General features: G+C 32.1%; 1 protein-coding gene across 1 annotated transcript; it reads left to right on the top strand.

The window, feature by feature from the left end:
• Positions 1 to 4,987: 4,987 nt before the first annotated feature.
• On the top strand, positions 4,988 to 11,442 carry LOC106143691 (nose resistant to fluoxetine protein 6). The gene is made up of 13 exons (XM_013345831.2): positions 4,988 to 5,300; positions 5,683 to 5,912; positions 6,307 to 6,518; positions 7,112 to 7,191; positions 7,289 to 7,470; positions 7,762 to 7,913; positions 8,006 to 8,174; positions 8,478 to 8,671; positions 9,606 to 9,753; positions 9,931 to 10,114; positions 10,614 to 10,756; positions 11,090 to 11,205; positions 11,313 to 11,442. Exons 1-13 carry the CDS (start codon positions 4,988 to 4,990, stop codon positions 11,440 to 11,442), a joined length of 2,253 nt encoding a protein of 750 aa, XP_013201285.2.
• The last annotated feature ends 1,016 nt before the right edge of the window (positions 11,443 to 12,458 follow it).

The raw sequence follows: 12,458 nt of genomic DNA, 5'->3' as shown, positions 1-12,458 counted from the left end.
CGACGAGTGCTGCGGCCAGTGCCGCGCTTCCCACATTCACACATCACACATCCTCTTTCTAACACACTTTATCCCTACACTAGTACTTATACTCATGATACTCCGCACTTATATTTCTCATGAACTAGTTTAAACTTGTTTGGCATCGCTATTTTTAGTTGGACTTCTTTTCAACTCAAAATAGCATCTACGTTTTTTGATCTTTGAATAGAAATTGAAAATTAAAAATTATCATTCATAAATAACACATTTAGAGAAGATCATTAAAAATACTTAATATATACTGCAATTATAGCACAGATCTTGTCACACGTTTATTTCTATTATTATATGATAGGATAGTTTTATTCTTTATATTAAAAAAAACTGTACATATCGTAATACATATTTAGATTTAAATTAGTAATAAATTGTAAATATGTTTGATCTCCTACAGCAACATTCCAAATTTCACAGAGATGTTAAACATTTCGTATGAGTATTATTGTTAGTTTTAGGTAAGTTTATTTATTTATATAAATTTAAGTCTTATTATACAGGTATGCTACAAGTACCTATTAGTTCAGCCAAAGCGCTTATAATTTTATTAATACTAAGTTAAGGGAAACTGCTTTCAGTGCTGCTTTAACGGTAGTTTACTAAAAACTTGAAAATTCTGAATTCTCCTGAAATTTTTACTTGAATGACTATTATTGATTATTCAGCACTCCGACTATCTTATCAAAAAAATCCGTATTTAGAGACAAAACATACTTTAGCTTTTACAAAACCATGGATCCCTTCTACACATTCGTTAAATCAGACTTCTTCGTTTCAATTGTAACAGCTTGAAGGGTCATCGTGATCGATCGAATGCACGAGCATATTTTTAGATGCACTCCACGTCACCTTCCGATAAATATTTCAGCCGGTCGTTCATCGGAATTGAGACAGTAAACTAGGCCGGCCCTATGTGTGTCGACCTGAAACTTTAAAGGGCAGTGATATACAAAACACGTATCAAGTAAAATTTACAAAAGAAGATCGCATTACTCCGAATTTTGCTGAAGCCACAGCCGAACGTGACGTGTAAGACATATTCAGACTGTTGGCGCTGTATGCCCCATAAGGGATAAAGACGTGATTTATTAATGTATGTTATAACAACAGTTAGCACTTAAATTTAAGAAGAATAGGTCGATATTATTTATATATATTCGTAATTTAATTTCGCTTGACCAACTCGACTCAACCGAAAACATAAAACAACTAAAAATATTTTAATTATGAGTTAGCAATAGAAAGGTGTCTGTCAAAATATTGAATCGTTTGATTACGAATTTTTTTAAACAGTGAAGAGAAAGAAAGTACTACTTTTAGTAAATCTTAAATTATATTTTGAAAGGTTCTGACACAAAAAACTGTTTAATCAATGTACGGCCTAATATACATATTTTCTATATAGATTCATTTTAGAATGTCAAGTTGAACTAAGCAAGGATTTCCATTATTCCTGAAGTTACAGAAAAGTAACTTTACCTACACAATGAAAAACAAATAAAAAATGTTAAACTCCGATTAAAAACCTATGTGTGTCATATCTAGTCAACAAATATTTTATAGTCATTTCTAAACTAGTATTACGATATTATATTAAGTTACATAGTCATTTAAAAAAAATCTAGTCATGTCTAGTCAAAGACAATATGATGAAATAATTAAAAAAATAATAACAAGAGTATTAACTTAACTTAAATATTGGTCTCAAATTCTAGTCTTCATTTATTTTGGTATTCTAGTCAAAGTAAATTATATACCATTTTATAAAATAACTAATATTAGGTGTAAGAAAGTTCAAGTCATTAAGTCTAGTCATAAAGTCTTATTCTAGTCATACATTTTTTTACGTTCAGAATAAAAGGTACCTAGTCATAAAGTTAATCAAGTCTAGTCATTTTTATAAGTCTTTATACTTTAATAAAAATATGAACCTAAAGATATATATCAAACATTTAAAATATAGTCTGAAATTTTAAAAGATCTCATATAAGCTAGTCAATTATGTTTTCGTTAAACAATTCTAGTCGTTTTAATAGTCATTGGTGTTTTATACAGATATTTTAAAAGACGATCATAATAAAATTTAATGAGAGAAATGAATAAATCGTCGGAATTTTGTTCTAGTTTATATAAACTAATTACATAATTGATTTTATCTGATCTGATCTCATATTTATTTTTATTTATAATTTTTTAAATTATTTTGTAATCTTTAAACTTTGATAAATTGAAATAAAACATAGTTAAGTATATCAATATATGCAGTTATTGGAATTCTGAGAAATCCTTTCTTAGTACAATCAGCACTAAAAAGTTCGCCTCGTCACAACTATGTATATGATAACAAAGGTATTTTTAAAGGTAGTACTAGTACGTTCTTTCACGCATTGAGCAAGTAAAACTAAAATATCAAATAGCTTTCCCTTGCTTTTTTGAACCGTATCGAGTTTCGCTTCTATGAACATTTTAAATAAAGATTCCCTGTATAAGTCATTGTAACCTCCGTCGAAAACCGTACAGACGTTAATATAATGTCAGACATTTATTTTTTTTTTAAATAAAAAAAAACCTACGTTGGCATAAATGTTAAGCAGCCCTGATAGCATTATGTAGTCTATAGCACTGTATTTAATATGGTTACTTAATTATTTATTAATTAATTTCTAGCTCATAAGTTTATTGTATAATTACCTGGGTATATATTGGAAATAATAAAATTAGGTCACTCTCTTACAACTGTATTACTAAACATGACGTCACATTTTACCAAAGTATTATTCATGTAATATTAAGTTTTTTTTCCGTAAATACTAGTTATCGGTGTTTAAGTCTTTTGGGGTAGAGATTCTCGGAAAGTGGGGCACAGTAACATTTTTGATTTTTATCTAAAAATTAATATTACGTAGTTTTAAATTGTAAATAAAACTTTTAATGCATTATAAATGTAGTAAATTAACTTTATTATAATACCTATATGTCCGTAGATATATACTTATTGAGTGGAATCTAGTCAGTGTGTTCTTTGTAACGCGTTCCAAAGATTTGTATATTGAAGACGCTATTTATTTTAAAATGTTTTGTAATTATTATAATTTTTTTAAATATTATTTATTCTCGGCTTTTTATATAGGAAAATAAACATTACTGGGTTTTTTTACTTATTAAAAGTGTGTGTTTTTATTTTATAACTTTAAGAAAAAAAATAAGACGTTTTAAGCTATATTTACATTATTTAAAGATTCGGTAAACAATTTTCAGTATTTCATTGTTGGACATGCAATAATCATATTTGTAAAGCTTTCATTCATATCAGAACTGTAGTACTTATAAAAAATATTTTTTTATTTTATTTCTTCAATATCATATCAATGTTTCTAAATATAATTAAAAATATTTTATTGTACATTTCAAGTTTATAACATATTTAACTTGGTTAAGAAATTTGTAGAAAGTAGTAGAAATATAGACTTACTATGAATAAGTAGTAACATATGTTTTGAATATTATAGAAATGTGTATTATGTAGATATTTATTTAAAATTTCAATGTACCTATGAATATTTAATAGACAATTTTAAGAAATAAAATAGTTACGAATTACATGTTGTCTTTGATTTAATACTTTAAATTACTTTTCTTTCTTATCCTCAGTAAGAAATAGATTAGATATACTCTGATGCAAAAAACATACATACCTACATACCCATTTTTTATTAGACAAACTCACGAAGGTGAAATGTATGTGTAAAAAAAATTGAATAATAAAAGTAGATTGAAGTAACTCTCTCAAAATCAAACTTAATTTATAAGATCGTACAATAGTACCTAACCGTAACCAGTGACTAAAGAACGTAGAAGATACTACTTTTTGTAACCACTTTTGCCATTTATTATATGTTATTTAAACTTTGGGATATTTGGAAATAAAAAAAATAACATTTTTGGGCATAAGTTGACCGGATGAATTTTCTTGACCAGGCCAAAGCCCGCTCGGTAGTGCAATAATAATTGCAGACAGTCATTAAACTCACTCTTTTTCTTAACCATCGCCGGAGTTTTATGTATTTCGTAGAAATATTACAACATTTACAAACTCACTAACACATATCAGGTTTCTTCCCTTACGGAATTTAGGTTAATGGTTTAATAATGGAATTGAGATTCACATTACGTAAAAAACTTAAGATAAGCAATAGTTAAGAGGGAACTTTAAAGCCAAGTTAGACCTTAGAAGTATGTATCTGATGGTAGATAATGAACGCGCGAGGACCACTTTGTGACTTATCGCCATCTATGTAACAAGCCAAACAAAATGTACCCTTAGAAAGAAGCATTCCAATTGTGAAAATGAAATGAGGGTGCATTTAAACTATATCGTAGAATAATTTCACCCCGCAGGGTTGGTATTATAATTAAAAGTTCCCAATTCACTCGCTAGATGGCAACCTTAAGTTCAGGTTTGAAATTCAGAAAATCATTTGCAATATGAACAACGTGTTTCTAAATGCTTTATATATAAGATGAATCATATGACTACATATGCCTTAGATCTAAAATTAAGAAATACTCGGCAATTATTTGAAATGAAAATTTAAGATTATTTTCAAATGGAGATGAGATAACTAAAAAGAAATAATTTCTATAAAACCTATATTCACACTGCAAATGTATGTTGAATTTAGTAATTGTTGTTATCTACAAACCATTTAATTCAAGTTATGTTAAATAATACATTTGATCTGACGTCGTTGTACGTACACAATTCAATGAGGACATATAATTATGAACAATAATGAGCATTGCTCCATTCCCTTAAGGATTTAAGTCATCACAATGCCTTTAATTGCGTGCAATTAGATTTCCTATTATCATGAAATGTTACAACACCATCTAAGTCTTACAGCTTCTATTCAAGTTTTAGTCTTAAACAACAATTCAATCGGTAAACATGAAAATCACTTTAGTAATTTTAGGTTTAATAGTTTTAAAATTAGTTAATTGTAATGTGACAAATAGAGTTAAAGACGTGGAGTCTACCACCGGTTTTTCGACTAAGGAGAACAGTGCACCGAGAGATACAAAAGAAGTGACAGAAAGGACTCACAAAGATAGTAAAAAGGAAAATAAAGAGTACGTGTATTTGGAGAATGTGTTGTATGCGTTGATCCATCAGAATTGGACGGAAGCGGAGCAACCCTGTTTGAATCAGACGTTGCGTTTGATTCACAGTCTTCAGAACTTTACATTGTGGGCGGTGTGGGGTAAGTTTAATTATAATTAACTTTTTTTATACACTATATTCACACCTATTTCTCCGAAGTAAAAAACAAAAATAGTAATCGCAATTATCTATTCATAGCAGTTGCAATGACAACCTACTGGAATATAGAGTAGTGAAATTTTACTAAAGATCTTTCTAATAGGTATTCATCTGAAAACCGGTTATTTTACTTTCAAGAGAAACCCTTTGTTTGCGGCAAAGATTAAGGATACATCATCAACTGGGATGAAACCAGTCAGGTAGATGTGCAATATTAGGCAATGTGCAAGATGTCCCAACCGTATAAGCATTACAAAACTACTACTACTAACGTAGAGAAAGTGTAGGTACATAATTTACTTACATCTTAATACGTTACACAGATTGGGATTCTATAGCATCAGAGCCACTGGGTCTTCTGTACGGTAACCGTTACCAACTGGGCAACTTCGATGAGTGCCTGTACCCGACCTGGGCCAAAGAGAACCCGGAACTGAAGACACAGTACTGCCTATCAGAAATAGTGCTAGAAAGAACTGACCACTCCGTGAAAAGAAGAAACAAAAGTTACGACAAAACTGAGCCTTACGGATCTGCGCTTGATCACTTTATGGTAACTGTTTATTTTTTAGCAATTAGTAAGTACTGAAACTGTTTATGCTAGAAAAAATAAGATACCTTTACCAATCAGCCGCCGAAAATGTTCGCAGTTTTACAAAAATCATCAAACATTTTTTGCAATTTGCAGCTCAGATACAATAAGATAGGGAACTAAGGGATAGGCTTATAATCTTGGGATTCTTCTTTTAGGTCATCACCTAAAAGAAGAATCCCAATTGAGATTGAGATTTGCTACAGTAATAATAGTGACAGTTTGCTAGCCCATCGGCTAAGAACCTGTCACACAAACAACATGACGCTTGGGTCACCTCCAAAAAGTCCTATCCTGTTTCTCTCAGTTAAAAGTTTTGTTATTCTTTTTTTAAACTTCGAACAACAAATTTCAGCGTCGGGTGACCCACTCACGGCCAATAAACGAGCTGACCTGGGGTGTGTGCGTCCCTGCGATATGCTCGCCACTCTCTGTAGAAAGACTGTTGGCCACGATGCTCGCGCGCAGTCACCTCGCAGCGACGGGAATGAAGCCCAGGATAGCGGTTAAGGAGAAGTGCCAGACAGCCGAGCCTTTGGAGTTTGATGGACTGTTTTATGCATTTGTGTTAGTTTTCTTTTATTATAATTTTTAAGAATTCGGCACTAGTCCTTATTTCAGCGGTGTAAGGCCACTGCAAAGGCTTCCTAAAAGATATTCGTAATATCTGGTTAGAACCGGCCTAAATACATTTTTTTGTAAATTTCAATAACGTTGACCATAATTATACAATCTAGGTGAGATTGTGATCTCCGTGATGGTAAGAAATAAATATATAATAATTAATACATACGGGGCCAATTACACTGATTGAGTTAGCCTCGAAGTAAGACTATACCTCAACGATACTATATTTTATAATAAATACTTATATAAATTAACATCCAAGTCCCAGGCCAATCAGAAAAAGTCCTTTTCTCATCATGCCCTGGCCGTGCTTCGAACCCGGGACGCAGGGACGTCCAGTGACGCAGACAAGCGCACTACCGCTGCACCACAGAGGTCGTCGTCTGAAATTTTGCAACATGAAATAACCTTAAAGACCATGAATTATTCCAATTAATAAATATAAAAATTATTGTATTGTTGAATCATATTCGAGTCTAATTACTAAGCCTAATTATGAGATTGTTTTACTGTCAATAAAACTTTTTTTTCAGGATTACAACAGCAATTTTAGCGTTAATATGTCTAGTATCGACTTACAAACATTGCAGAGACCAAAGTTCAAATCAAGAAAGTAAGTAAGTAACTTACTTTATATATTTATTTCGTAAAACAGGCGAAAAATTCAAAAAAGAAAATGTATGTTATCACTATTTTTCGTATTATTTCAGCAAACGTGGTGATAAAATCATTTTGTTTAAAAGAAAATGGTCAAAACCTATTGGAAATGAAGAAGGAGGGTGCTGAAGTTCTCTACGGAATACGATTCTTGACAATTTGCCTGATAGTTCTGGACCACCAGATCGGCATTCAGTATGGAGGACCGATAAGCAACGGACTTTCTGCAGATGGCGTAATATTTTTTACTTCTTTTTAACTACTTGAAGATAAGCTCACGAAAATCATACAATTCTTGACAATTAACCTTTAATCTTCAAAATTCACCAAAATCTGGGCTATGTGAGAAAGATCGTAGTAAAAAGTCTTCTTATGAAAATAAGGTGTCGTTTCTTCGATTTAAAAAAAAATCTCTTATATACATAATGTTCCATAAACGAATAAATTTCAAACAAGTACTCTTTTTTACTTACATACTGAACCACAGCAAGAAAATTATCTAATAGATAACGTTACAATTTTACAGGAGGTCTACTCTGTTAAAGCTCTACTCATCCTTCATGACGACTTGTTTGTGGACACATTCTTCTTCCTGTCAGGATTCTTGTTGGCGACGACCCTGGCTAGATTCAAAAGAGTTCCGAACATTTTTATTCTTATTTTAAAAAGATACATAAGGTACGTTTTACTTCCTTCGTAGTGTCTTTTAAAACCTTACATAAATTTTCGAGTCACCTCATTTTACCTATGTTTCTATTCAAATGTTTCAGATTAGTGGTAGCGTTTGCTGTAGTAATATTTTACATATGCGCTGTGTTCCCGTACACTGGCTCGGGACCCCTATGGAATAGGGCCATCGAAGGCGACACTGACAAATGTAAGAAGACCTGGTGGATCAGTCTTCTGATGCTGAACAATTACATTGATACTGAAAATATTGTAAGTGTCATAAAATTATATCTCATGTGGTTCCCGGCGCTTTAGAAATGGACCAATCCATCTCTTTCTCATGGATGTCGGGTAGGGTCAAAAGGTAGGGTCTTAGGAAATAGGTAGTGCAAGATTGGTCGGTAGTAAAGAAAAAACATAGTGTGTCCAGCTTCTTCTCTTTCCGTGGACATAGTAAAAGTCAATCAAGGAAAGGTTTATAAATTTCTAGGCTAAATTATTAGGCTTTATTTCTTATAATTTGCAACTTGCGTATGTACTGAAGCCCATTTTTAAACGTTTTGTTTTTTCTAGTGTCTAGTTGTGTCCTGGTACATCGCAAGCGACTTCCATTTCTTCCTCGTGACTTTGATCATCTATTGCATCTACAAAAGGTACCCAAAGATTGGCATCACCCTTGGTATAGGGGCTTGCGTAGCCTCAATCATTGCAACAAGTGTCATTAATTACGTTCACAAACTGACACCTGTACAGCTTTTTACGTATCAGTAAGTATTTAAATTATTTCTCTTTTACTACATAACCTGAACTGATTGCATTTTGAGGAAAACCAATGGGTTTTCCTCCTATATTACTGTTATTAGTAACACCGTAGAAATCATGAAAAGATTAGGCAAAGTTTTGAAGATAGGCTGCGTATCTGATAATTACTTTGAAAGTAATTAGTATCCTCAAGTCAGCCGTCCATATGCCCACTGCATATTTTTACTTTCATTGTGTATAATTCTTTATCCTGTAGTCATCCAGCCAGAATGACACCAAAGTTATTACGAGTTTCATATCAAACTCCTACGATTTGTCCCGTCCATTCTCACTCCATTCAAGAGGATGTTTTCAATGGTAGTTTTCCATAAACGCATTATGTCTATCTGAAAAAAAATATCTTGCGTGACTTCCTCATAATTGTATTCATATTCAGTGGTCTTATTAAGTAATTATGGCTTCTTATTAAAATTAGTTTATTGACACTATCGATGGAACAATCTCGCTCGTGTTGATATTAAATTTTAATAAATAGTTTTTAGTATTTAGGTAGGTAGTAGACCAGTCTCGGTCCACTAGCTGTAGGTACGTACAGTAGGCTAAATTAAATTCTAACACCAGTTTGTATCGTAGCATATTTAGGTATATCGTATTGTTTTAAAGACTGTTGACTCTGTCTATCCCGCAAAGCATATAGACGTGTATGTATGTATCGTAACCATTACCCTGCACTGTCTGCGGCAGATAATCATGACCACTTATCCATACAAACAGATGCCATCAGTTAGGTTGAGAAACCAAACCTGAACACTTTCACGAGCATACTTACAGCCGCAGACCAAATAATAAAATACAATCTGGCTCATATTGTTTAAACGGATATACCTACTTACCAGAGTAAGAAAATCTAAAACTAACATCAAGTCTTATTTTTGTCAGATTTGTAGCAGACATCCGTGGCAACGAGCAGTTCCACCTTACATACATCAAGAGCCACACTCGGTACCCCCCTTACTTTATAGGGTTCCTCAGTGGGTTCCTCTTCATACGATACAAGACTTCGGCCAACAATATAAGGATACCACAGGTAAGGCTTGGGGGTGAGGTTGCAACTGAGACTAACACCAGAAAGAAGATATTTATACAAAAAGGATAAACTTTGGAAAAGTATAGGCAATAAATTCGTAAAAAAAGTGTGAGTTGGTTCAAAATATAAACCATGTTAAACCTTTATTATACTTATCTCATTCTTCTTTATTTTCAGAACTGGTCAATAATTGGTTGTCTGACCGGCTTACTGATAATGTTTGCTGTGATGGTAGACGGCGTGACCTTTCTCTGGCGCGACTACCACCCGGCAGAGGGCGCTCTGTACGCGGCCTTTAATAGGCCTGTGTGGACGTGTGGACTAGCCCTAATGTTCTTCTGCCTGGCCTTTGGAAGAGTTCGTAAGTTTTTTTAAATATCGAACTAAAGACAATAGTTTAAAAAATAGTGACGAATTTCCTTTACAGCTTATTTCAGTTTGTTTTCGTAACAGTTATCTTTGAAGTTCAAGATACGTTAATCGCAGAATACTTACATAAAACAAATATATTCTTATACATTTAGTGAAGGAATACCATATTTTCGTAAATCATCAAAATATTTTTTTGCCTTTTGGCAGAGGAATAAAGTGAGGTTAACCTTTTATATTAATTCCTTTGCCAAAACGCAAAAAAATATTTTATTGATTTACAAAAAAATACAATGAAATTACGCAGAAAATACATTTGCGCGGGCGAAGCCGCGGGCAAAAGCTAGTCCTTTTATAAAGAGGAGACCGCCTTTGAACAAGCATACCTAAAGCAACATTTCAAAAGATTCATTAAATTTCTGTGTATACTAAAGTCCATGCAATTGCACATTTTAATGAAATACTTATAATCTTATTTATCTGTTTTACAGCACTAATCGAAGGGTTCCTGTCATGGTACCCATGGGTCCCACTGAGCCGACTGGCATACGGTCTCTACTTAACTCACTCTCTATTCATAGCAAGAAACGTGTTCTCTACTAGAAACTCTGTTTACTACGATGACCAGAATGTGGTAATTATATTTAAGTACAATAAACAAATTTATTGCCAAATTATATAAATGATAAACATTTGACGAACCTCTTTAGAAAAATAAAATAAAACACTTTTAATGCTCCCCTTAACTAACCATATTTTTGTGCAGACTGGCAGAAAATGCAAATGCGAAATATTTTTATTAAATTCACATTTTTTTAAAATATTTCAATGAACAAAATTAGCAAAGAGACATCTAGTAAAATATGTATATATGAAATAACATTTAAAAAATAATAAATATCACATATAATTAAATCGTTTAAGGAGAAACCCTAACCGACAAACCCATTTGCAAACACTTTTTCAGTTAACTGTGGCAACAGGCATCATATTTTGGGGCAGTATAAGTTCATTGCTTATCTGGCTGCTTGCTGAAGGACCGATCAACAACCTTGTTTTGGCATTATTTTCAGTTCCCTCAAAGTAAGTATGTAATAATCTTTTCCAAAAAATGCAACGCGAAATTATTATGGACGATAATTTTTTTTATTCTATGTATCTCCTATTAATTTTCTTTTTTTTTATTTCAGAAAAAAAGTAGTTCCTGATGTAAAAGACCATGGAATTAATTCTCAAACCACCGCTGTGGCGACGATAGCAAATAGTTCTGGAAATTTTCATGATAATTTACCATCCGTCGTCTGTTTCTCAAAAATGTAAATAAAATAATAAAAAAGATGTAAGAATATTTAAAATGTGAAAAATAAATCAATATTATAATAAATTTATTTAGTATCTATACTCGTATCGATGATGGTTATTGTCAGATTTTAATAGCTAACCATCGGTACGAGTTTGGTTAAGTACCTATATGAATAAAATGTTAATGCTGTACGTGATAAAATATTCTGTATAATATAATTTTGTTTACACTTTTTTATAGAAGAAAAAAAATTATGTCGTCATCTTTTCGTTTATCAAGGAACGACTAACTACAAGTTTTGCAGCAACGCTTGCGAACTGACTACCAGGTTTTTTGAGATTTCAATAGATGGCGTTACTCTTTAGTTTATAAAGTATACCTACAAATCCAGATTATACTCATGTCGTCATGTGACTCAATAGATATTGTGTACCTATATATGTAGGTATATATTGTATATGTTTTGTAGATAGTTTGATCTTTGATTTTATACTTTTTTTTTAGCATAATGCTACATAGTAAATCAGACTTTGACATTTGATTAAGTAGGTACTAAATTCCACAATGTAGGTAGGTATTAAATTGTTTTATGAGATAGTATTATACCTATCTAGCTGAAACGGTTTTCCTTCCAAGGACGTACTTATTTGCCTTATAATAACAAAGGTCAAGGTGTATTTGTGTTACATCTATTGTTATATCAAGTTTCAGTGTACCAACTATTTATGTAGCAAGAGTTATCTCATCGATCAATTGATGAATGATTGTTCTTTAATAACTTAGCTCAATACACGTGTTTAAATTGATCGATGTTTACTATGTGTTTTGAAAATGGCTTATGCTTTAAAAATTGCTAAGATAAGTTGAACATATCGCTTATTACGGTGACAAAGGTTTTCATAATTCACCAGACAAACATTCTTCTAAATATCATATTATTATCTTAAGAGTGAGATAGGTACCTACTTCACATTTATATAAAAAGGTTACTAGATCCTTTTCTTAAATACCCTTCACCTATTGTTTGGTAAAA

This window comes from Amyelois transitella, chromosome 18 (genome assembly GCF_032362555.1).
Source record: "Amyelois transitella isolate CPQ chromosome 18, ilAmyTran1.1, whole genome shotgun sequence".
In the NCBI taxonomy this organism is placed as follows: Eukaryota; Metazoa; Arthropoda; class Insecta; order Lepidoptera; family Pyralidae; genus Amyelois; species Amyelois transitella.
The sequence above is the reverse complement of the archived record's forward strand: the minus strand, read 5'-3'. Positions and strand labels throughout refer to the sequence as shown.

Coding starts and splice junctions, on each gene's coding strand:
- LOC106143691 (XM_013345831.2), top strand. CDS start 4,988: ATGAAAATCACTTTAGTAATTTTAGGTTTAATAGTTTTAAAATTAGTT. Junction 5,913..6,306: donor CTGCGCTTGATCACTTTATG/GTAACTGTTTAT, acceptor AACAAATTTCAG/CGTCGGGTGACCCACTCACG. Junction 6,519..7,111: donor GGACTGTTTTATGCATTTGT/GTTAGTTTTCTT, acceptor CTTTTTTTTCAG/GATTACAACAGCAATTTTAG.